We start from the raw sequence: 26,431 nt of genomic DNA, 5'->3' as shown, positions 1-26,431 counted from the left end.
TGCTGCCAACTCGATTTATTTTAACATTTCCTTCACTATAAGCAGAATACTACATTTCCGCCTATTTTCAGCCAACGTTTCGCTGAAGTTTTTCATAAGGAGTTTGACACCATTCCGCTTGAAAATTTGTACAGCTTTAGTTTGTATGGAGAAAAGTGCTATCCCCGTTTAGCTAATAGCTCGTTTACATTGACATTTTTATGATCTGGATTTAACTAAATCCAAAAACAAATCCTCTTCATTTACACTGCGACACAATTCTAGAAAACAGTTGCATATTTTGGAACTTTTATCAATTATTCAGCCATGAACTTGTGTTTATTTGGGATTAAAAATAAATCCTGTAAAAATAGGATTTAATTTGTATGGTAAAACCTGCAAAAAACACAGGATTTAGCACTTAAATCTCGAAAAGGCGCTATATATCCGAATTTAGTGGCCAATGTAAAAGTAATTTAACAACATGTCGCTGCCCCAAATTTCGCTTCCATGTAATTAATTGCTCGCGAAATGGCCACCAATCAACTCTATTACAAAGATGTTGTTTTTTTTTTTTGTGTTGCTGTTTGACTTTTGATTGAGTTCTGACAAAGAATAGAGTCCGTCGGATTTCGCAATAATTTAATATACAACAAGAATCTACCCCCAACGAAACTACCTTGAGTGGCAAATCCCGTAAATAGAAATATCAAAGTGGTTTTAGGAATAATCTTTGTTTTACAATTTATCTTCTACAAATGTGTTTTAAAATTGTATTTTCGTCATTATAACAATATTTTGCTGCTTATGTGTGGAATATCGGTTCAAATAGAACATTCATTTAAGATTTTAGAAAAATGACACAGCTGTGATATCAAGCCTTTGATATTTAGATTTAATGCAAAATCAAAAAAAAAAATAAAAAATTTAGTCAGCTGTTCGCATGACTCCATCTTATTAGTGAATCCTGGGAATGAAGTCAGTACTAGGCTTCAAGGTCGATTATTCCACGTTTTTATTCAGTAAAAGTCGACTTTGACCTTACGACACAAAAAGTCGATTAATCGATTAGATCCCTATACCCCTAATTCACACATAAATATGAGGTATGCATGGCTAAAACATTTATTTTAATGTAAATTTATACCAATTTTTTTTTTGCTCACAGTGATTTGGAGGAGGAAGTTTCCAGGGGTATTAACAAAATACTATGTCTTCAACAACAAGACTGCAAAAGCAATCATGATGTGCTGGTGGAAAACCTAAGAAGTTTAAGAAATCTTTGTGCTCGTGGCTCTCAAGTTCAATGCCTAATAGCCACCAATCAGTACCTACAAGAATTCCTTCATAAGCTGTTGTTCAACAGTGCGTACTTCGATGATCAAGACTTGCAAAAACAAATACAAACTATTTCATGGCAGCTGATGGCGAATGTGTGTGTCAATAATGACCAGACTCAGACCCTTGTGTGGCAGCACCATGGAGCTGGAATTCTCTATGTGTGTTGTGATCTACAGAAACCCTTGGACCGCAATATTGATATCTGCTTGATGATAGTTTACAATATTATAAAGTTAAGAGGGGAATCGGTCCTCCCATATCCTGTTGTCCTGAAGACAGTGGTCAGTGTGTGGCGTAAGATTTTGGAACAGAAATCTCATTCGCAATTCGAATTTCTACATTTCATATTTGAGGAATTTCTGGTAAAAGATGGCCGAGGTTGTGTACGATCATACGCTCAATTGGATTCTGCAGAAAGGTTGGCTTTTCTAGACTATGTTCACAACTACATATCTAATGATTGTCCCAATGGTCAACTACACGCATTCTTCCTGCAGCATATTTCGAAGGAATTCAAAATGAAATCAGATTGTATTTTGAGGTTGTCATCTCAGCAAGATGTTGAGCGCATGCAACCCCGCGAGGCGTATGCATTGCTGCGTTGTATTGCCCTAGCTTCTGGTTCTGAGTTATATGCCCAGACATACTCCACAGATCATTCGCTGTTTCTAAATGTGTCCAGTTTACTGAGGTGCCTGATAACGGTGGGCAAAGAAATGGAGAAAAACATATTTACACCCATGAACAAGTTGGAAGAAGTAGCGCCTTCTTCTCAAATATCCAATGATTTCCAGAATGAAATTTCTTATGGTCTGAAAACACTGCTTGTAAGATGTGTGGCAAATCTGCTTTACAATAATCCTACAAACCGAGGCTACTGTCTTGATACTCAACTAATGCCTGCTTTGCTAGAGTGCACCACCATGGATGCTAGAAATCCTTGTAAGTTGGAAATAACATTAAGCATTTTTTATTTTTTTCAATTACTACTCTTTGCTTTGCAGTAATGAAAGAGTGGAGTATTTTGGCCATACGCAATGCTTGTGCCGGATGCCCCGAAATTCAACAACTTATTGCTAATCTTACCTCACAAGGTCCAGCCAAGAATGATATTCTAACTGAATTGAATTTAGAAATGGGGTCTCTAAGAATAAGCCCTGGGAAATGAAGACCACGCTTTGGTGGCACGGCTTTAAATAATAACAAACCCTTTTTTGAGTAATAGGAAGTTGTTGACAATTTGAATAGAGCTTTGGAAATTAAAATTTATAAATTTAAATAACAGGGTGACATGATATTTCTTTATTATTTTTAAATCAATAGGGTTGCCTTCAATAACCTGATTGAAGCGGTTGTTTAACAATAATAATTCCCCTCAATGGCGAATCACGAAAAATTGACACACAACATTGAATCGAAAAATTTATCAAAATGACACATCTCTTAACTGTCAGGATATGAGTTTGAATTTTTTGTTTTGTATAATGCTTGCATATCAGTATCTGCTAATTGGCTTGAAGTAAATTGAGTTCTTTTGAGCAAAAAGGATGACCGAATGTTTTCCCAGCGATCGGATCTAAGAACCCAAAATGGAGCTTGGTATTACGACAACATGTATTGTAGCAACTCTTGCGGTTAAACATCACCATATGCGTCCTTTGGGCTGAGTTACACTAATGCCATCTATTTTGAAGGCCAGCGGGCAAAATGAAAAACGAACAGTAGCACACGTACAGTGTAAGTAGCTTCGTTCGCTCGACGCATTGTCGTTAGTTTAACAGCTCGTTTACTTGATTGATAGTTCGTGTTTTAACATCCCTCATACAAACACCATTTAGTACTTTCAACTTTATCAGTTAGCGCATCACTGATGTGAATAAAAAAATTCAATACATATGAAAATACATGCCGTTTAGAGCACGCTCGTATTTGATGTACATAAGGAAAGAAATGCGCATACAGAAAGTGAAATACATATCTCCTCCAACAAACAACGAAAACCCTTGGGTCCCTCGGCACGGGAATAAAATGAGCACCAGATAGGCAAGAACTTTAATCACCGATGTATGTGGTGTTCATCGTTATAATGAGAAGCTCAGCTGAGAGCTACCGGCGTTGTCCAAGGCTTGCGGATAGTAAAACGCTTCAAAAGGGATAACTGCAACTGCAGTCGCAGACAACCAGCGGTATCGAGTGGAGAGTATCGGTGTGAGAGGACGGTCGGCACCATTTGTACCTTAAATGCTGAGTGCCTATGATGATCGATATGGCATAGCGAGTTTTTGGCGCCTCTAAATAATCAACGGCCATCACGTTCTCACGGCAATCGGTCTTATGGACCGGAACAAGCTTGCTCACCTCTAAGAGCTTGACGAGGATCGCTACCTCCACATGCAGATATGTTGCTGCACATACTCCAGGCGGACCTGGAAGGAATTCTAACCGGTGGGAGTATGGTCCAGTCAGCCAATTCACGTTTTACACAACTCCGAAATTACAAATGGACAAAGCGTCTGAAGGGAATCTAGGCACATAAAGAACTGTTCACCTATTATGCAGAGATTTCTCCTTTCAAGGCAAATTATTGGGTTGCCCAAAAAGTAATTGCGGATTTTTTAAAAGAAAGTAAATGCATTTTTAATAAATCTTAGAATGAACCTTAATCAAATATACTTTTTTAACACTTTTTTTCTAAATCAAGCTAAAAGTAACAGCTGATAACTGACAGAAGAAAGAATGCATTTACAGAGTCACAAGCTGTGAAAAAATTTGTCAACGCCGACTATATAAAAAATCCGCAAATACTTTTTGGGCAACCCAATAGAATGAAGTTAGTACTAGGCTTTAAGACATGATACAACTAAGAGGTCGCATCATTAGCACAACAACAAAAATCTACCCCCAACGAAACTACCTTGATAGCCAATGTCGTAAATTGAAATGTCAAAGTGGTTTTGAAATAAACTTTGTTTTACCACTTTCCACAGTTGAAAACACACATTTTTCACGGTTACATTTTTGAAACACTACAAAAATCTCAATGAAAACATAATGCTTTTATGAAGATTTTTTCACAAGTAATGAGAGAATGTCTTACTGAACGAAATCAGCAAGTTTTTTTCCTTCAAAATCTATTATCTAAAAAAGTATTCACGAAAAAGTGTCGCGAAAAACGTACATACTACCAGCCATTATCTTTTACAAATTTGTTTTATATACTGGATTGCTCAAAAAGTAATTGCGGATTTCTTAAAAGAAAGTAAATCCATTTTTAATAAAACTTAGAATGAACTTTAATCAAATATACTTTTTTTACACTTTTTTTCTAAAGCAAGCTAAAAGTAACAGCTGATAACTGACAGAAGAAAGAATGCAATTACAGAGTCACAAGCTGTGAAAAAATTTGTCAACGCCGACTATATGAAAAATCTGCAATTACTTTTTGGGCAACCCAATATTACACAATGACTTCTACAATGTTCAGCATTCAATTCATTTATAATCCGAATTGGACTATAACTTGATATAGCTCCAATAGCATAAAAGTTCTTATTCATTATTCTTTGTTTGCCTATAAACCGAAATACCGCTTAAAGAACTCGACAAATGCGATCCATGGTGTGGGGTATAAATGATTCAGACCGGCCGAACTTAGCACGCTCTTACATGTTGTATTTAGTATATTTATATCCTGATGCTACCGAAGCTTACCTTTTGGGAGTGTGTGTGTGTGTGCTAAAAGTATGCATTCTTATCACATTTGGGAAAATTGTTTAAATTCTTTGCCTTTTGGCATTGGTCCAAATTCTTGCTTTTGTCCCCGTTTGCATACACAAACAATTATGAAATATTTCTCCAGGGATCTTCTATCATTAAAATATAAAAAATAAACAATACCAAATTAACAAGACCTTAAACATGTGTTTAACGGCCATATTATGCCAAAATTTCATGTCTATTTAAAAAGATATCTATATAAATGCAAACATACAAAAAAGCTACACGAACATGTGTACCAAAATTTCCAGTGATACATCAAAGTACAACTTTCGAACCACTACTATGACACACATGTGGGTACATAATGTAAGTCCCAAATGTATATGCTATGCATTAACATAATCATCTCAATTCTTTTGATTCATTTCATTCAATAGCTGGCGGCGCAAACATTCAATTTTATGATTTAATTACAAAGCTATGGCAATTTAATATTTTTAATAAATTTTGGCAAGCAATTCAACATTCTATAAGTAAGCATAACGAAACAGACGAGACAGCCCCCAAACGAAGCACACGAGAATAACAACTACAAAAACAACAGCTAGCGCTTTTGCAAATGAAACATCAACAAACAACGAGCGACTCATTGAATTGATGTTAGCACTTGTAGTATTTCGCGATTAAACCAACAAGTGGTTGGCTGAATTGTCTTGTTCTTATCCCCAATGTATACGCAACAATGCCAGCAGTAAGCAGAGTAGATCTAGCGCTAACAGAGCACAAGATAGATCTCTTATTGAAATAACCATGCAATGATACTCAATTAGTTTTATTTTTGGTAATTCCGAACGAACATCCATCGCACAATTCGTGGCGCTGATAAAAGGTGAATTGAAATAAAAAAATTAGCAAACACTTTGTAATTGAGGATCGAACAATTTGCCTGCCTTACAACTGGTCACTTGTTGTTTGTCGGCGCATCTTCGTGAAGGTGAACGAAATTATTGACATGCTGTATGCGCCCGCCCATAAATTGCTTGAGTTGGTTTGTCGCTGGGGTTTGCTGGGCTAGTGGGGGCTGATGATTAAAAAAGACAACGAATTGGAAATTTTGACCATTTTCATTGTTATAAATACAGCAAGGCACATTGGCATTCCATATAGACGCCCACCCAGAAAGTCAACAACCACAACAAAAAAGACAACAAGTTTCAGCTTGTGGGAAAATTGGACAGTGACATACGTGAAAATGTTGAGAGATGCGCATACACTTTCCCCTATACATATTTAAGACATATGTCTTCTACATCAACACAGCACAAAAAAAAAAAAATGAGAACGTTTGCTATATACGCAGAAAAGGTAGATTTGATCTTTTCCCAAGCAATGTCAGATGCTTTGATATCGAGCAACCGACAAGCGAATAAAAAGCTAAAACGAAACGACAGACATTGAAATACAGTTTTATGTGAAATTTGTACGTTTATTTTTAAAAATAAATGACACCTGCTGTTTAGACGAACACATTAAGGTGTTGAAATTATACACACACCATGTGTGGGGGTGCCGAAAAAATGAAAAAAAAAAATGTGAAAACTAAAAACTTGGAAAATACAACTGTTCACTCGTTCGAATGTTGAATAACAAACAAATGTTTGGAATCTCTTTGCTTTCGTTCTATCTGAAGATTGTTGTTTATGTTGATTCAAGCGAATGATTTGCACGATTTTCAGAATCTCATAAAATAATGACGTCTTATAAACAACAAACGGCCGCAAGACGGCCAGAACATTAAAAGAGATGCATCGCCCATGTGTTGTTTTCTCATTTTACACCAACATCTTCATGGTTGAGCAACGGAAGAACGAGCCATTGTTTGTATTATTTCAGTAGTTTGAGATCCCCACAATATGCACAATGAGAAAATATTTTATGATTTGCCACTTTACAAGCAACGCATTGCTCATTATGTATGATTCGATTTTAATGATGGGTGTGGGATCCTATGCTGATGTGTTCTTCGCTGCTGAAAACTGTCTGAATTATAACGGAATCCCTAAAGTTGACTCCCTAAAGAGATGATGCAGTTTGCACTAACGGATTTACTAGAAAATATAAGTTGATATTTCTACTATATAGAAGGAACAATGGAATGGTAAAAGCGCGCACAAAAAATATAGAACTAAATTTGACTGATTAAAAATGGTATTGACTTATAAAAATCTTTTCAAACTAGGTGTTATTTCAGGATTCACTAATAGAAGTTCAGGTCACTTGCAAAACATAAAGTGGAAAGGCCCTATGTACATCATTAAGGATGCCAGATCTGCCGAATGAAAATAACATCAACTAGGAGAAATCGTATCGAAATAATGTAAAAGGAGAACAAGTTGACATCCTCAATGCCAGGTACTGCAAAAAATTAAAAAAATTGTATGTCAACTGATCGCTTGGCTTAACCTTATTCAGTGAATCCTGGTGTTAATTGCTTTAATTATTTTTGATATAGAAATTTGATATTTTTTATATCACGGTAAGTGATTGGTAAAGAAGGCATGCCAAGGCCGATTTAAAAAGGTGGTCTCACGCCAACACCTGTTAACAGCAGCCTGGTTTGACGGTACATTTTTTTGCATTCTCTTTGCTGTTATCTTATTTCTCTCATATTCTCTACTCATATGATTTGCGTCTGTTGTACAAATGAAACCACCTTTAATTGTTTCACCATGAAGGCAAGAGTTAAACATATTTTTAATTGTTCGAATCAAATTGTAATGAAATAATATTGTACATATTGTGTGTATCTATTTCTGTGTTCTGTTGCTTCTTCTTTCACACATACATATGCAATGCGAAGAAGTGTGAATGAGCTAAATATATGTCAAGTTTCTGTCATGTACAGACACATAGTGGTAAGGTTAGACAAAAGAAATCAAGAAAAATAGAAAGTGTGGTTTTTATTTGTCTCTAAGGTTAGGTTGAAAAGAGGGTGTAGATATTAATCTTCCCCATGCCACTATAGACGTACATATAAGCCAGTAATCGGCTTGTTGTGCGCTATAAAAAAACTAAAAAGTAACCTCAAAAAGGAAATTTTATGTTAATTTCAATTAATTTTATCTTCTTCCATACCACTCCCCTAAGTTGGTTCATGTCTGGTATCGTGTTCCTACCTAAGTACCGGTGTCTGTTAGCCGCGAAAGCCGGACAATAATATAGGAAATGTCCCAACGTCTCATTATCTTTCCCACATGCCATCACACCCAGAAAACCGATTTGTTGTCTCAACCAATTTTTTTGCCAACCGCAACCTTGCTGTTGTGACAACCAATGTTCGGGTTGAAGTTATTGTCTAGTTTATGTTATGCTACCAAATATCAAAATTGCTTTAAGTCTACATCGTTCGCGGTGCACTGCGCTTATTCGTTTTTTTCTGTTTGCTGCTCTCCCTCGGGGTTTTCTCCCTAGACTTATTACGCTTTAAAATTAATTCTATTAGTTTTGTTGTTGGCCGAGGGGAGATTTGATGTCATGTTTGGTACTCTTTCACGCATCCTCTAGCCTACCGATATAATTTTTTTAATGATTATACAGGGCAATAAGCATTACTGTACAGTAATAAGTTTCTCAATTAGATTAAAATTAAAAAAGTGTAGAAAAAAATGTTTAATAAGAAATACATATTTTTTTAAGCCGAATTTTCTTTAAGTTTAAAGAAAAAATAACAAAAAAAAAAAAAATTGGCCGGCCGGGGGACTCAAACCTCCCCGAATTATTCAGTTGTATATGAAGATTCTATATATAGCACTAACTGCTGGAAGGATAGTTAGTACAACTACCGGTAAGGCGTTAGTAGAACTCCGGTATGATAGTTAGCGATAGACTAATAAGCAAAACTACCGTAAGAGTTGTGCGAACTCTTTGTGGTACTGCAGAAAATAAAACGTTGTTGATACAATTGGGAGAAGCAAAATTAATTTATTTTTTATGGAAATGATTGACGGAACTGATATATCGGTAAGTAGCATCTTCTTTTAACCATATTTATTGTATCGTGGTTAAGAAAGCTACTGAACTATGAAAATAACCAAACTGAAGTTGAAACAATTGAAATTGTTCTGACATTATTATCTTTTTTGTTCTTATAATCGAATTTCAACCAATGGTTTCTCTGGCTGCTCTTGCCGCACCGATTTTGCATAAGTGAGGTCGTAGTCCTACGTGTGCCGTTATGACACCAAAAGCTATACTGACCTCCTTACTTGCTTTTAGTAATAGCCTCGTCGTCTCACAATCCGGATCATCCCATATGATTGTCATCGTCCTACCGATTGTTTCGCTGTTGCACAGTGCTACACGTTTGTCGCCCACGCCCTTAAATCGGATTCCGTCGATCCAAAAGACTTCGGGTTAACTAAGTTTATCCAAGACATAATTAGCAGGTAGTGTATCGTAAACTGCTGAGTACAAAATTTGGAGCTGATAGCTTTATTCGTTCGAAAGATAGATGGATGAACATCGATAAATCGAACTCCATGGCTTCATACGGCTCTAAGATCATTATTTCAAGGTTGTAGAAACATAAACTTAAACCTTTCACCAATGGTGGATGGTATAAATAAATCTTTAATAATAATTAAATTAGCTAGACAGGGTAATTGAAACAAACACTAGAGCGACTGCAATAAATCTTTAACTTCCATGGTAATAAATTAGATGCTACAAATGTTTTCACGTTAACGTTGCCCTAATTAAAGCAATCAATTTTTGTACTCAATAAAATTTCTCCAAACACTTTGTTTATTCAAATGATACACGTACAGCAATTCTTACCATGCGTTGCATTCAAAACAAACATATTCTCGGTGTGAGGATTTACGATATATGTATCGAATATTATATGTGTCTAGCAGTATGTTTGCGGATATTACTTTGGCGAATAGCTAAGACGAAGACGACAACGTTTCTCTCCCAACAAAAATTTTTATACCTAACCGATGGATGCTGCTGGGGATTTTCTAGCCTATCTGAATGTCAGACAGTAGCCTATCATTCAGTAGCATTTTGCCAGGCGACGTCTTCGAATAGTTAGTAAGCAAGCAGTACGTGAGTGAGTGTAGTTAGTGTGATAGTATGATATGACAACAAGGTATCAAGACAAAAGAACTGAGAAGCAAAAGAGCCCCGTGTCGCGCAGCATCAAAATAAACGCCAAACAAAATTTTATATATGAAAATCTACTATATCACGAAAAAAAATAATAATAATCAAAAGGAACATAGTATATTTTGTGAAGAAAAAGAGTACGAAAGTGATTCTTTTTTTTTTGAATTAAATGTTTATGGGTTTCAATTCAAATTTAACTGCCTAATAATGACAAATTTCGAAATGTGTTTATAGTTTTAAAATTTATTGCATAATTTTAATAGTTTATATGAAGCTTATGCTGGCTTTAATTCGCATAAAAACTATTTCGCCATAAATCATTAAATCAGAAAAATTAAAGCAATTCGTTAATGTCATTTTCGAATGGCGGAAGAAAGGAAGATGTGTATGATACATATAAAAATTATAAACAATAACTGGCAAATATGTATTTGAGCATGGCGGCAAATGGTGTTTCATAAATGAATTTCCAATACAGTCAGTGTGTGTGTCGAAAGAATCCTGAAGTGAAAGATTTTTCAAAAAACCCCACAAAATCAATGTCGAAAATAATTTTTCACTCAACACCGAACCATTGACGACTAATGTTTCTTCCACCAAACAAACATCAACTCGTTTGACAGACATTTCAAAATATGTGTGTGACTTTTTTTTTTAATTCTTCACTTTTATTTATTGTTTTAAAAATGAGCTGAACAGCAACAACAACAAACAAGAGCAAAAGAAGAAAGCGACAAAAAAAAAAAATTGTGGGACATCGAAAATATTGTAGTATCGGCAGATCTTCATTGGACCAAAAAAAAAAGAACACATACGAAGCAACGCAAATTGTTCTAAAAGAAAATCTCTTAAAAATTTGTCAAACTGTATGAAAAACCGAAACATGAGGACAAACCAGCCAACAGTTAGCAGTGTTTAAAGCAAAATAAGAAATAATAACAAAACACTAAAACAAATTCGATAGGTGGTATTTTTATAAATTCGCGTAAAGTCGCTTAAAAACGCGACCACAACACATTATTACAAATGAATTAAATAAATTAAACTACAAGCAATGAGTATTTGTCTTCTGTTGCTCTGTGAATTTGAATTGCACACACATGTTATTGTTCGTTGAAATATTAAAGAAAAACAAAAGACGCGCTAAGTGCTATTCTTCGGGCGGTGAGTGAATAAGAGGAGAATTAATGTACGAACACCTAAACCAAAAATCTTGGCACCCAGTGACTGCTGCAAATTTCAGCCATCATGTTTTCCTCATGACATTCTGTCTGTCATGATCATCAGGCTGTCGCAAATAATTATTCTAAATGACCAGTCCGGCATTAAGAAATACTTTTGAACTATTTTGCCACATTTTTAGCGCGAAATGTGCTTAGGCAAACGAGCCTAATCCCCCAAAACCTTTGTTCATTTCTGTTATGGCAAATAACTTAGAATTGTGTTTGTTTTCCAGTTTTACCATCTCTATATATGACCGCATTTGAAATCGAAGCCTAAAATGATAAAACGTGATGTGTCCTCTGCATCGACCATTGGTCGAGATGATGCGGCTCGTAAGCCTCTGTTGAAGGCTTACATGTTCCAGCGTCGTGTCTTGTTTTGTTGCAGTTGCTTGATGGTATTATCCTTGTTAACATGGATTATAGCCATAGCTACGGATCATTGGATTATTATAACCGGTGCTGGAGGTAAGTGACAAGAAATGGTGTATACGATTTCCAAATACCCTCCACCATATCATGGGTGGTATACTAATTTCGTCATTCCGTTTGTATCACCTCGAAATAAGCGTCTAAGACCCCATAAAGTATATATATTCTTGATCGTTCTGGTATTTTAAGTCGATCTAGCCATGTCCGTCCGTCCGTCTGTCGAAAGCACTCTAACTTTAGCTATAGCTAGACGCTTGAAATTTTGCACAAATATATCTTATTAGTGTAGGTCGGTTGGGATTGTAAATGGGCCAAATCGGTCCATATTTTGATATAGCTGCCATCTAAGGCGGTCTTGGGTCTTGACTTGAGCATCTAGAGAGCGCAATTCTTATCTGATTTGGTTGTGTAAAGTATGGTTCAAATCGGTTCATAACCTGATATAGCGGCCATATAAACCGATCTTGAATCTTGAATTCTTGAGCCTATAGATTGCGCAATTCTCTTCCGATTTGGCTGAAATTTTTCATGTGGAGTTCTGTTATTTCTTCCAACACATGTGCTGAACATGGTTCAAATCGGTCCACAAGCTTATATAGCTGCCATATAAAACTATTTTGGGTCTTGACTTCTTGAGCATCTAGAGAGCGCAATTCTTATCTGATTTGGCTGTGTTAAGTATGGTTCAAATTGGTTCATAACCTGATATAGCTGCCATATAAACCGATCTTGGATCTTGACTTCTTGAGCCAATAGAGTTCCCAATTCTCGACCGATTTGGCTGAAATTTTGCATGTGGTGTTCTGTTATCTGGATAAAATCGGGAATAACCTGGTATAGCTGCCATATAAACCGTTCCTGGATCTTGACTTCTTGAGCCACTAGAGGGCGCAATTCATATCCTATTTGGCTGAAATTTTGCATGAGGTATTTTTTTATGAATTTAAACAACTGTGCTCAGTATGGTTCAAATCGCCCCATAGTCTAATATAGCAACCATATAAACCGATCTTGACTTCTTGAGCCACAAGAGAGCGCAATACTTATCCGATTTTGCTGAAATTTGGTACAACGGCTTCTCCCATGATCTTCAACATACATGTCCAATATAGTCTTAACCTGCTATAGCTGCCATATAAACCGATCTTGGATCTTGACTTCTTGAGCCACTAGAAAGCGCAATTCATATCCGAATTGGCTGAAATTTTGCATGAGGTATTTTTTTATGACTTTTAACAACTGTGCTAAGTATGGTTCAAATCGGCCCACATGTCCAATAGTCTCCAATATAGTCTTAACCTATAGCGGCTATATAAACCGATCTTAGATCTTGACTTCTTTAGCCACAAGAGGGCGCAATTCTTACCTGATTTTGTTGAAATTTTGTACAACGGCTTCTCCCATGACCTTCAACATAAATGTTTAATATGGTCTTAACCGATCTACAGCCTGATACCACTCCTAATATTACCCAATGACTTCTACTATGGTCTGTATGGACTATAACTGGATAGATCTTCAGTAGCATAACAGTTATTATCTATTATTCTTTGTTTGCCTAAAAAGAGATACCGCGCAAACAACTCGACAAATGCGATCCATGGTGGAGGGTATATAAGATTCGGCTTGGCCGAACTTAGCACGCTCTTACTTGTAATATCTCTAAACTTTAAATAAATCAACGCTCGGACTATAGATAACCATCTAGAAGAATTAGTTTCTTCGTATACAGTTAATTTAATGCCCTCTGGCTAAACTCCCTCATAAAACATCAAATTCATTACACCATTAACGGTAATTATTTAATGTGTCGATAAAGTGGTAATTCACCACCTGCATTAGCTAATCAAACTATGGTGGGTTATGAATAACTAAATAATAGTTACTTGGTCAGCTTTATTTACCGATCGAGCAGTTCGCGTATATCCAAATAAAATGCTCTTCCCGCTAAATAATTTGTGTTTAAACGTTGAACAACACTAATACTTATCCGAAAAATCAAATACCATCAAATAAAAACAAAAACAAAGTTATTTTAATAATAAAATGTTTCGCTGAATTCATAATTGTGATTTTATTAGAATTCTTAAGGTGGTTTGGTTTGTATTGTTTGAGTTAGAGCGTGTGACGAATGATAGCAATCGAGACATATTCATTTACAGGCAGTTGCCCAACAACAAAATATTGAGTGCACTATTTGTTAAAATCAGTGATTAGTGCAACTCAGATTTTGTATATGCAACTAGCCATTTTTCGTTGTTTGTAATACACACACACACCCACCCAAAACTTGTTGACAGATAGCGCACTTCGTACTCAGCTGTTTACGGTACACTACCTGGTAATTATGTCATGATAGCAATATCCTATGGTGAGATGTAAAAATGACGTAGGGGGTTGTTTTTTACACTGATAAGAAAAACATTTCTTAGTTGTGCCAATCGACCATTTTCTCTTATACTGACAAATTTTGACGTTTGTCAAAAATCAAAAGTAAACAAGATATGTGCGCCACAAAATAATACAGGAAAAAGCCAGAAAATAATAATTATTTGCGTAATGAATATTTTTCAAAAATATTTTCCATTATTGCTAGCAATTATATTGCAAATGCGTTGCAATATGGAGTTATTCATGGCGAGAATATGCGAGAATGAAGATGACAGTAAAGAGAATTCAAACAAAGATCTGACATCCTAATACCGTTAAACCTGGTCAGCTGTTAACGGATGTTCGTGTGAGACTACCTTATTAAATCCGCCTTGGTGGTAACCCTTGAAACCATTGCCAGCATAATTTTTGTTTGTTTTATTGGTTTCAACGGTTGGTTTTTCTTTGCTTATTTGAGAAAAAATGTATTAAAACAATAAGTGCAGACGTGTTTTGGTATGATAACAAAAATATTTGATTTCTGTCACATTTCGCTCGCAAACCAATTAACATTTTCCACAACTATTTCGAAAGCAGAATAGAACTCCTACTCCTCCTACGCAACATACTTGACTTATTCAATGATTAAAGGTACTGGAATGCAAAAATTGCTTAGTATTTTAATAAAATCACATTTATGAACCACGAGAAACATTTATATAAAATGAAATTGCTTATTTTGGATGTGTGTTAGTGTTGGCCAACGTATGTATGTATACAAAGCTTAGGGCGAAAAGAGCATTTTATTGGTAAATAAAACAACCCAAATGTTTGCATTCCTGGACGGTTAATCATTGAATAATATGTTGCGTTTCTCCTTTTTGGGTCCTTGCTATTCATATTGAATGATGACACAATATGTTCTCTATTTTTTTTCACTTTTCAAAATAGCACATGTAGTTTTTTTTCGATTACAGCGTGCTCTATTCCTTCTGACGAAAACATAAAGAAATCAGCTGATTTTGTTGTCAGTCGAAAGAGAACAAACCAAATTTTTCACAAATTTAAGATTTTACCACAACCACAACTTTAAAAATTTTTACACATAAAAAATGAGATTTGCTCAAATTTTTTGATTATGTCAGATGAAAATAACATGCAGGTGTGATTGCAAAAATTAAGAATCGTATGTAAATGGACAATTTTGACAAACATTTTCAATTACATGTGAATACAGAAGTGACGGATCGATTTATATAGAAGCAATATCAATTCACAGACCAAATTAAACCATAAAAGGCGCATTTATTGTCCGATGTCGCCGACATTTCGGACAGTGAGTTGTGTTAGGACCTTCGACATCCTTCTTCAATTTGGCTCAGATCGGTCCGGATTTGAATATAGCTGCTATAAAGACCGATCTCTCGATTTAAGGTTTTGGGACCATAAAAGGCGAATTTATTGTCTGATGTCGCCGAAATTTGGGACAGTGAGTTGTGTTAGGCTCTCCGAAATGTTTCTGCAACTTGGCCCAAATCGGTTCAGATTTGGATATAGCTACCACATAGAACGATATCTCGATTTAAAGTCCTGGCCCCATAAAAGGTGCATTTATAATCCAATTTCACTTAAATTTGACACAGTGACTTATGTTAGGCTTTCCGACATCCGTGTCGTATATGGTTCAGATCGGTTTATTTCTAGATATAGTTACCAAAAAGTTCAATATTTTGTTATACACAATTGAACAATGACTTGTACTTGTTAGTATTTGGTCGGTACATATTTCGATATAGCTGCATTGGGGCATAAGGTATGCATTTTTCACCGGATTTTGACGAAAGGTGGTTTACATATATACCCGAGGTGGTGGGTATCCAAAGTTCGGCCCGGCCGAACTTAATGCCTTTTTACGCCCTAATATGCATATTTTAACCGCCCTAACCGCATATTTTAAAAAAAATTTGCGATATGTTAGCGCTTTGTTTTATTCGATCTTAAGAAGTAAAGTTTTCTTTCTATTGGGTTGCCCAAAAAGTAATTGCGGATTTTTCATATAGTCGGCGTTGACAAATTCTTTCACAGCTTGTGACTCTGTAATTGCATTCTTTCTTCTGTCAGTTATCAGCTGTTACTTTTAGCGTGCTTTAGAAAAAGTGTAAAAAAAGTATATTTGATTAAAGTTCATTCTAAGTTTTATTAAAAATGCATTTACTTTCTTTTAAAAAATCCGCAATTACTTTTTGGGCAACCCAATATTTTGCACTTTAGTGGGAAGCAAACCTAAAGAGACCCGTTACGTACTCAAAAGTGTACTCTACGCTGTACTCGCTAGTTGTGATATCTAATGGTTAATGTTTCACCATTAGTACTGTATGGTATTGTTTTGATGTACTATATTTGATTTTCTTTTTTCCTTAATAAACCTTTAATTTGTTATTTGACAGCTTTCTTAAAAAATATGTTCCCACAAGGAACCAAGAAATATCTCCATAATACCTAAAAATACTCGAGTGTCTTAAAGCTTAATAATATACATACATTTTGCTCTACGAGAAAAGAATTTTAACGAGGCAACATTTCCACATTAGCAAATATAAGGAAAATATATAAAATAAATTACTTTGTTGTCTTTATAATCATTTGTGTCAACAATTTATTAATTATAATATTTTCAACACAAAGTATAGGTTCTAAAAATTCTTTTTTTTTATTAACAACCAAAATTTCGCATACAACATTTCATTGAGATTTTTTAAACAAATAAGTTCATTGGCGGTTAAAAGATAAAAGCAAAAAATGAAATATCGCTTCATTGTCTTATTACAGTGATGCAAATAAAGCCCAAAAGGAATATAAACGTAAATCGAAAAACAATTTAATGAACTTCGCCTTAATTACAGCCGAGACGACCAATTTTCGACAATTTGGTGCATTTGGGGTCGTATGTGGGACCTTAAGCAATGAATGTAGCATACGTTATAAACACAGAATGAAGAAATTTAAAAAAAACACAACCTAATACATATATTTTAAAATATATATGGGTTTTTTAAGTTTGTTTAAATAATGGAATTTCCCCTGCAGTATGTGTGTTTTGTTTTTCTTTTGAAAAAAAGATCATAAACGACGCACTATATTATACTAAAGTGTCATCAATCCAACACAGCAGAAGCTGATGATTTACAAACAAAACGAAATGGACATAAACTCAGCGACATCTTGCTATAAAAATCTTCTTAATTGCTCTGAGAAATCATAAAAATGCCTCCGAAGAATAGGAAACATGAATTTTAGATAAATTTCTTTTTTCGTTGACCTGCTGTCTGCATTAGAACCCATTCGGTATTGTGCAAACTGAAACAAATTAAATATTTATTTATTATACATATCTTAGACGTTTAATGATAATGGACGCACATATACATACATACACATGTTTATATGACAGTTTGTTCATGAGGGCATATGGAAGTGATTGCACAAACTTGACTAAATCGAAACTACAACAATAAACTTAATCTAATTAGCAAATGTTGACAGATTGGATCGATTTATTGCACTGTGCGATGTGTTGAGGTCAGCAGTGTCTTTCAGCAAATGAAGTAAAAATGGTGGAATGGAGAAGAAATAGAAAACTTGTCCTTTTCCGCTAAAGATGGCACTACGTTGGCACTTGTTTTCTGCTTAGTATAACGGAGAATGTCGAAGATTTAAACCATTCCATGCACCTACGAATGTAAACATATGCCAGCAATTTTCTTTTTAAATATCCTTTAACCTTTTCTTAATCTATACCCCAAGTTGTTCAAATCCAAGATATATTTTTTATTTTTAAAGGTAGTGGCAGTTGCCCAACAACAAGTTGATTAGTGCAACTCTGATTTTGAGTATGTTACTCGTTTGAGTCATTTTTTGTTTTTTGTGTGAGTCATGGTTCTTAACTATGATACACACACACATCCAAAATTCGTTGACAGATAGTGCACTTCGCGAGAAAAAATTGTACTCAGCTGTTTACGGTTCACTTCCTAATTACCAGGGATCAAATCCGGCATAATATCTGATCCTAACTGATGGAGCAAAAGTCGCTCACTTCCATCCAGAGATGGTCCGAGGAAAATTTTTTTAGTTTTTCGACTATCGAAAAGTTTTAAACGTCATAAACTTTTATAAAAAGTAGTTGAAAAAAGGCCCTGCTACTCGTTTAGTTTCGACATCATATCATTGTTTTAGATTTGTTGTTGTTGCTAATTAAATATTAAAAAATTTTAATTATGATAAAAAATTTTTGCTTTAAATTGTTTTATTGCAAGCGCCATGTGGACCATGTTAAATCTTTGAGAACGAAAACCTCAACTTAAACCCGTTTACACTGCTCTTTTTAACCGGATTTAGTGGCTCGATCATCTGTTTTCCTTCTATAAAATCAGCTGACGAGAACCTTAAATTCGGATTTAATGAGCAGTGTAGACGGGGCTTTACGTGTGCCAGCACACAATGACACTCGCTTTCAAGTGTCAAGGTTGAAAAATTTTAATTTTTCCGCTTTGTTTTTGTGGGATTTGTGTGCAGAGTTGCATTTATTCAACACGACGCTCAAAAGCAAAGCTCAACGCCCTCATTCTGTTTCGGCATTAAGATCTTCATAAATGACACCAGCATTAGTTCTCGTCAGGATTCCAACTCAGAGACTTTCTGTGATAGACGCACATTCCAACCTATACACATAGGCGACCATAAACATAAATTCACAAAAGTTAAAGTATTGTTTTTAATTCTGTCAAAAACTATTTTCTTTGGCTAGGTCTACGGCGTTTTTGACATATGTATTATACGTCTGAAATGTATGTCATATACCTCAGAGTTTTCTACTTCCTTCTACCCTACTGTGGGAGGGATCGTTACCGTTAATATTCTTCTAACAATACAAATCGGTTTATGACCTTACCTTACTCACGAGTCACGGTCGTGGACCAATTCAGGCAATATTTGGTATGTATGTTGAAGGTGTGACAAAAGGTAGTACAAAATTTCAGCTAAATTGGATAACAATTGCGCCTTCTAGAGGTTTAAAAATTATAATCGGTAGATCAGAGTATATGGATACTATATCATGTTACGAACCGATTAAGACCATACCTGGCTAGTTATTGTTCAAAATCAAGCCAAATCGGATAATTGCGCCCTCTAGAGGCTAAAGAAGTCAATCTCCCAGAATGATTTATATGGCAGCTACTAGCCGAACCGGGCCCGCTCCGCTGCGCCTTCTTTAACTCTCCAATATTTTTTTAGGGTGGGGACACTTCGCACTGAATGCGGATATCGAATTCGTGCCATTGTAGCCTATGACGCAGAACGCGTTAGAATCCTGGCGAGAACATCGGACAAAGCGGAGGTTATCCCCTCTTACTGTTGGCAACATTTGCGAGGAACAATGCCAACCATGGTCATTTGAAAAGTTTTTCTCAAAGAGGTGTCGCACTGCGGGATGCCGTTCGAACTCGGCTATAAAAAAGGTCCCTTATCATTGAGTTTAAACTTAAATCGGAAAGCACTCATTGACGTGGGAGAAGTTTGCCCCTGCTCCTCTCGTGGTGTTTTTAAAAATTAGGGTAATGAGAAGTACTTTTTAGGGGAGGGATGGCAAATATGGATATCAAATTCGTACTGCACTTCCAAATCCCTTTAATTTGAGCCTCATATTGCCATGGCCAGTAAATATGAACCGTTTGGGGGGTGTTTTGGGGCTGGGGTGGCCACCGACACTTTGCTCTGAAAATAGATAACAAATTCATTCTTTATTCCCAACGGAAATAAAGTTCAATTTAGGGGACATACCCCAAAAACACATGGCTCCAAAATAGGATATCAAATTAGTTGTCTACTCTCAAATACCTTTCATTTGAGTCCCATATTGTCATAATGGGTCAAATAACCCATTTGACGTATGTATCTTTAGGAGGAAAAGAGCCAAACGCAATTTTAATGTCATGTTCGTAATCTACTCCCAAATACCTTTTATTTGAATCCAATATAGCTATGATCGGCTAATATGCCCATTTGGGAGTATTTGGGGGTGGCCGACCTCCCATTACTTGGACCTAATGTTGTATGCCATATTTGTAATCTACTGCCTAATACTTTTCATTTGAGTCTCATATTGACATGAATTTCGAATATATCTGTTTAGAGGAGTTATGGGGATGGGGGGGCCGCTTGGTACTTGGACCGAAATTGTAATATCGTATTCGTTTTCTTGTCTCTAATACCTTTCATTTCATATCCATATTGTGCCTATCGACCAACTTTTGATATTGGGTGGTTGTTGTTGTTGTTGTAGCAGTGTGTTGTACACTGAGGCGGCAGCCCAAATTCCTTTGCGTGTGTTGGCAAAACTACGATTAGCTTTATGACAAGATGGCAGATTGCACCATATGATTTGTGGTACGTAGACTTTATATGACGATCTATCTAAAGGTGTTGTCTCATCACTTGTCGTGTTCTATTTTAGTACTATATGGTGCGATTATTCGTTTCATATTATCTGTTCAAGTTATCGATAACATACCAGTACAACTCTACACTGATCAATCCCATGGCAGCCGGTTGTGCGTACCGGATTGACCCTCAGTGTACAACATACTGCTACAACAACAACTTTGCACTGATATTTTATCCAGAGCACCTGGCTAGCACTGGATAGAACTGTAGCAAGCGGAGACTCTTGCAATTAGATAAGTGTTGGAAAGGTTAATTTAAAAACGACTGCCAGAACATTACGTCTCTAGATAACGTATTTTTGAATTCAAAACCAAAGAGAACTACGGAATAGTTGCTTTGCGGATGTCCTATACTACAAAACAGAAGTTGTTAGAAGCTATATTTTACTAATCTTAAGTTATGAGTCTTTCAACGGTAGGAACTGAAGTAACAGCATTTTTTATGATAATTGTTTATATAGCATGTCTAGTTTAGTTTATAAGATCCCTTCCGATTTCATTTTAATTAAAATCCCCCTAAATATCTTATTTCAGGCATTTTCATACCGGAGACCAGACGTTTCTTTATGTCCTCACATTCCGGTTTATGGAGATTTTGCCGGCATACTGCCATACCCACCCCATTGAAGGATGCTGATGTTGTTAGAAACTTCACTGCATTTGCCATACAGAATCCAACAACTTTGCGTGAAGCTCAACGGAATTGTTCACGCTTGGACTATATAAAAGAATTCAATTCTGTGCCAGTTCAATTTCCCCTAGAGTCCTTCACCGAGGAGGCCAGACAGCGAATGTTTGCCCATTGGGTGCGCAACGATAAGGTTCCATTCAATAAATTCAAGGACGAGTTCTATCGTTTGGTGTTGTCAACCCAAGAGGCTAGGGATGAATTGATAGCGATCGATGCAAAACCTCGCATTATAAATCCTGTCGATGTGGGTGATATAGTAAGGAGTAATGTGTTCGGTAAGGCCTTGCAAACCGTTGTGGTGAATGGAACCAACTACTACTTTGTTATACCGGAAACTGCTCAGGCGGCTATGTTTAAGGGTTGGAATGAGAAAGCCTACATACCGAAATTATTTTGGCCATATGCCAAAGAATTAGGATTACCTGCTTATGTCTTGGACGATAACCGAGTAATACTGCAGCTGGTGCCACCAAAACCACCGAAGAACATGCGCAACAAACACTATGAATATGCCTATAATAGTAAGTGCATATTTAATGAAATGATTTGTTGATTGATCGATTAAAATCGATATTTTAGGCCGCTGTAAATATATCGATATGTTCCCCAGTGCCGGAGAACGCATGGATCCTGGCTTCGATTGGACTCTTATGGGTAAGTAGTATGCCTAAAGCCAACAGACATAATGGGCTAGAGTAAGAAGACTCACAACATTCCAGCTGAGAGGAATTACATTCTGTTTGTCAAGATTAGGTTATGTCAGATTGTGTCTCTTGATCTTTTCAAACTATTGAAGAGATTTCACTATTCGCTGGGAAGGCGAAGATAGGTCAATACGGAATCTACGTGTTCTAAAAGGAAATACCTCAATAGAGTTAAAATCTGGGGATGGTTTTAACCGGAAACTGGAAGTGCGGTTTGGTCTCATAGATGTTTGTCACTACACAGAGATGGTACAGGCCAAAATGGTCCACTCGCTCTACGATAGTGTGGCAAGGTCGATTCTTACATACGTATCGGTTGTTGTTGTAGCAGTACGTTGTACACAGAGACGGCAGCACTTGCCGATGGAGGACTTCATTGGGTCAAACCGGTACGTACAACCGGCTGCCTTGGGATTAATACGTATCGGTGTTATATGAATATCAAAATCGAACAGACCGATATATGGTCTTGCCATATGTGGGGCCTTAAGAACCATGCCGACTAGGGCGCTAGAGACGATTTAGGACGTCGGACTTATAGGGAAACTTCTAGTGGCTTACAGGTAGGTATAACGATAGGGGATGGTTTGAAGATAGCAGTAGATCGAACCATCGTCAGAAAATCGACTTTGGGTGAACGGAAAGGAAAGGATTGACCTATAGTCCGAAACGGGAACACCAACGACGCAGGAATGAACGGGCGAACCCTTTATATACACTGTGATGGGCATTGCTGCACAAATGGCGTAAAGCAAATTCCGCATGCAGATAGGGAAGCAAGCGCTTGCCTGGTCATAAATCGTTTTTGCTGGTAGAGATCCAAGGAAATGCGTGAATAGTAAGTGCTTAGACGAGAACTGGTATTGTGAACGTGCTGTCGGATAGTTAGTTGGCTATTAGGACTGTAAAATCGCAAACCGTGCTAAATAGCAAGCGAGCGATTAAAGCTTATTTGACATACGGTAGGATTTCGAATTAAGGCTACCAACCTGTTAGTAAGGGCTAGGGTTTGCTGACTTAAAGAACGCTACCTCTTCTCGAGCGATTAAAGCTTATTTGACATACGGTAGGATTTCGAATTAAGGCTACCAACCTGTTAGTAAGGGCTAGGGTTTGCTGACTTAAAGAACGCTAGCTCTTCTCAATCCCATGGCAGCCGGTTGTACGCACCGTGAGTGATCCCACTACTGAATTCTGGAAAGGACCCGATTTTGGGGGAGTCGTACGCTTGAGGCATTACTCCTCCCGAGCCTCGTAGGAGAATTTGCATTCGCCGAGCATCAACATGGATTTCGAAGACTGCATAGCACAACAACAGCTTTGCATGCCATCACCGCACACATTTACCGTGGCTTCAATCAGCCCAGGCCATGTGATAGGACGGTGCTCGTGGCACTGGACCTATCGAAGGCATTTGACACGGCCAGCCATGCCAAATTATATGAGGACATCACCAATACGTCCCTCCAGCCAGGATTGAAACGCTGGGTCGTGAATTATCTTTGTGGTCGCCAGTCATTTGTGGTATTTAGGGATAAGAAGTCGAAGCACCGTAGAGTGAAACAGGGAGTTCCCCAAGGTGGTGTCATATCTCCGGCACTGTTTAACCTCTACTTATCCTCCATTCCACGATCATGGCATCAGGCTCCCCACCCATTGTTGACATCTGCGATAGGTTGATAGATCAAGAAATCTGAAAATATCTGCCACCAAATCTTCAGCCACATTGTTTACTACAAATACGCGTGAGGTGAATACTGAGCTTACTGTGATGGTCGATGGAGAAATGATTCCGACCATCAAGTGTCCCAAAATGCTTGGCGTCACATTTGACAGCTCTTACACATTCTCCCCACATGCCACAGCAATTTGCGATAAAGGCAAAATTAGAAACAAGGTCCTCAAGTCACTTGCTGGCAGCACTTGGGGTGCAGGCAAAGAAACCTTGTTGACCACGTACAAAGCAATTGGCCGATCTGTGGTAAGTTATGCAGCTCCAGTGTGATCTAGTCAACTTTGTGACATGCAGTGGAATAATATTCAGATCTGTCAGAATGCCGCCCTCCGAACTGCGACGTGGTGTCTCCTCAGTTCTCATGTGGACCACCTTCATCAGGAGACAAAGATGCTATCAGTGCGTAGACATAACTACATGCTGTCTATCGCAGAGACCTTCCAAATCATCATCTTGTGGATAGATATCCACTGCCCAGAAGCCTTAAGGTAGACCTACATGATCTAGAGCGTGAGGTGCAGCGCTACAAGAGAGAACCTCTAGATCAAGCAGGTCTAGACAACATTCATGCAGACACGGTAGCAGATGCGGTAAATGGCTACCGGGTGAATGTAGTCCTTGGAGAACGACCGCCTCCCATTGCACCTGGAGATATTGAACTCCCCCGGCAAACCAAAATAGTTCTGGCTCAATTACGTTCCGCAGATGCAGCCGCCTTTACTCCTACAGAGCAAGGATTGATGCCGACGTGCAAGATGTTTGTCCCGATTGTTATCAGGGACCGCGCGATACACGTTACCTGTTTAACTGCCCGGCCAGACTCACTCGACTCAGGCGCAGATCTCTGTGGACGCACCCCATCTTGGTCGGAGAGTTCCTGGGTCTTCATACTGAACAGAATCAAGCAGAAGAAAGATAGAACACAATAAACTGCTACAACAACAACAACGCTCTTCGTGCCAGCTCAATCCTAGTTTAGACATGCTAAGGCACAAGCGCACCTGCCTTACACGAGTCAACGCTTTTTGGACTAAACTTTTGTAGGGGTTTAGGCCAATATTTGAAGGGATAACAAACTGAATCAAAATATAAACTTTAAACAACGATTCGCTTTAATTTTCTTGCAGACTACATTCGTTCGCAAGCTTCATTTGCTTGTATCACCGTATTTGTGATGATCTTGGGCTCAGTCTTCTCATTTTACACCTTCGCAAATCCCCGCTATATGTTCAAGCGTTTGGCAGGTGGTATAAATTTGGTGGCTGGCTCCACTGCCTTGGTGGTGCTTCAGGTACTATTCGCTTCAGTCGATTACACCAAAGAGCATTTGTTCTATTCATATCCTGATGGGGCGGAATTGACGTAAGTTTCATTAAATTAATTTACAATTTTAACTATTTAATTTATTTTTCTTGAAAATTTCAGTTACGGCTATGGAGTTTTCTTTGCTTGGTTCACCTTTGGTGTGAACGTAACGTCGGGCATTCTGTTTATATGGTATTCGGGCAAGAAGAAGGGTGCCAAGGCCCCAACCGATGAAATTGCCATGGCCGATGAGATGACCATTATGGGCAGATAATTTATACCCACAACGACAGGGGTTTACATTCACTGCATTAAATACTCGCGCTCAACACTAAACACAGCTGCCAATGGCTGTTTAGCATTTTATGATTTGAAAAATAGTTCGACTACAGGATTTTCTAATTTATTTTGAAGTGTTTATAAGGAAAATTTAGACCGAATACTGAGGGATGCCAGCAATCACAAATTTTTGCCTTCGTTTAAAAATTTTTGTGATTAATGAAAATCCGACTAAAAGCAGCATAGGAACAAATCTCCTTATAGTAAGTCAGACATAGCAAGTATACTTTTATGTATGATTAATTTTCATACATTTTTATCTTTAATTTTCATACGAACTTACTGCTAAGAAATAAGAATAATAAGCTTGTAAAGATTATCTACCATTCACGATTATGCACGCATACATACATTTTTCCACATACATATGTTAGTTCGGACATTACCTATTTCATCATTTGTATTTGTCTTAAGCAGTTGGCATACTCACCGTTTTTCGCCGTTTTTTTTGTGGGTGATTTTCCATCAGGTTTCCGAAAGTTCATATGCACCATACGATTTTTATAAGTATTGAACGAGTGCTATTAATTTTTATTAAATAGATTGTAACGTTCAAGTAATTTTTTTATGTAAATATTAAAGTTTATTTTGTTGAAATTCTTTGTTACAGAAAATGTAAGTTAATAAATTTATTTAAAGAACCAATAGAGGATGTGAGCATTTTTAGTTTATGATCTGGTATTTTAAATGTTTAGTTACTTACCTAAATGGGTGGTCAAGACAGACATATCAATGCCCCGCGTACCACATAGCTCATGTATGTAGTGATTGCTATCATGACATAATAACCAGGTAGTGTACCGTAAACAGCTGAGTACAATTTATTCTCGCGAAGTGCACTATCTGTCAACGAGTATTGGTTGAGTGTGTGTATTATAGTTAAGAACCATACACACACAAACAATAAGAAATTGCGCGAA

At 37.0% G+C, this 26,431-nt stretch overlaps 2 protein-coding genes across 7 annotated transcripts; both read left to right on the top strand.

Moving 5' to 3' along the window:
- Positions 1 to 1,026: 1,026 nt before the first annotated feature.
- Positions 1,027 to 2,610, top strand: LOC106091949 (ataxin-10). Its single transcript, XM_013258665.2, has 3 exons — positions 1,027 to 1,085; positions 1,148 to 2,262; positions 2,325 to 2,610. Exons 1-3 carry the CDS (start codon positions 1,081 to 1,083, stop codon positions 2,486 to 2,488), a joined length of 1,284 nt encoding a protein of 427 aa, XP_013114119.2. The 5' UTR covers positions 1,027 to 1,080; the 3' UTR covers positions 2,489 to 2,610.
- A 7,477-nt stretch (positions 2,611 to 10,087) lies between these two features.
- LOC106091950 (uncharacterized) lies at positions 10,088 to 26,158 on the top strand. Of its 6 annotated transcripts, none has more exons than XM_013258667.2 (6): positions 10,088 to 10,153; positions 11,666 to 11,900; positions 21,272 to 21,949; positions 22,008 to 22,082; positions 24,995 to 25,229; positions 25,293 to 26,158. In XM_013258667.2, the coding sequence occupies exons 2-6, from the start codon at positions 11,711 to 11,713 to the stop codon at positions 25,444 to 25,446; spliced, it is 1,332 nt and encodes a 443-aa protein (XP_013114121.1). In that variant the 5' UTR covers positions 10,088 to 10,153; positions 11,666 to 11,710; the 3' UTR covers positions 25,447 to 26,158. The 6 variants fall into 6 exon arrangements, with proteins under 6 accessions (XP_013114121.1, XP_013114125.1, XP_013114126.1 ...); XM_013258671.2 differs by having other exon boundaries at positions 10,091 to 10,145; XM_013258672.2 differs by having other exon boundaries at positions 10,100 to 10,149.
- Positions 26,159 to 26,431: the final 273 nt, after the last annotated feature.

The sequence above is a fragment of the Stomoxys calcitrans genome, chromosome 5 (genome assembly GCF_963082655.1).
Source record: "Stomoxys calcitrans chromosome 5, idStoCalc2.1, whole genome shotgun sequence".
NCBI lineage: Eukaryota > Metazoa > Arthropoda > Insecta > Diptera > Muscidae > Stomoxys > Stomoxys calcitrans.
Note: the sequence above shows the minus strand (reverse complement) of the source record. Positions and strands in the feature narration are given on the sequence as shown.

Coding starts and splice junctions, on each gene's coding strand:
- LOC106091950 (XM_013258667.2), top strand. CDS start 11,711: ATGATAAAACGTGATGTGTCCTCTGCATCGACCATTGGTCGAGATGAT. Junction 21,950..22,007: donor CTATGAATATGCCTATAATA/GTAAGTGCATAT, acceptor TCGATATTTTAG/GCCGCTGTAAATATATCGAT. Junction 25,230..25,292: donor CCTGATGGGGCGGAATTGAC/GTAAGTTTCATT, acceptor TGAAAATTTCAG/TTACGGCTATGGAGTTTTCT.
- LOC106091949 (XM_013258665.2), top strand. Junction 2,263..2,324: donor CATGGATGCTAGAAATCCTT/GTAAGTTGGAAA, acceptor TTTGCTTTGCAG/TAATGAAAGAGTGGAGTATT.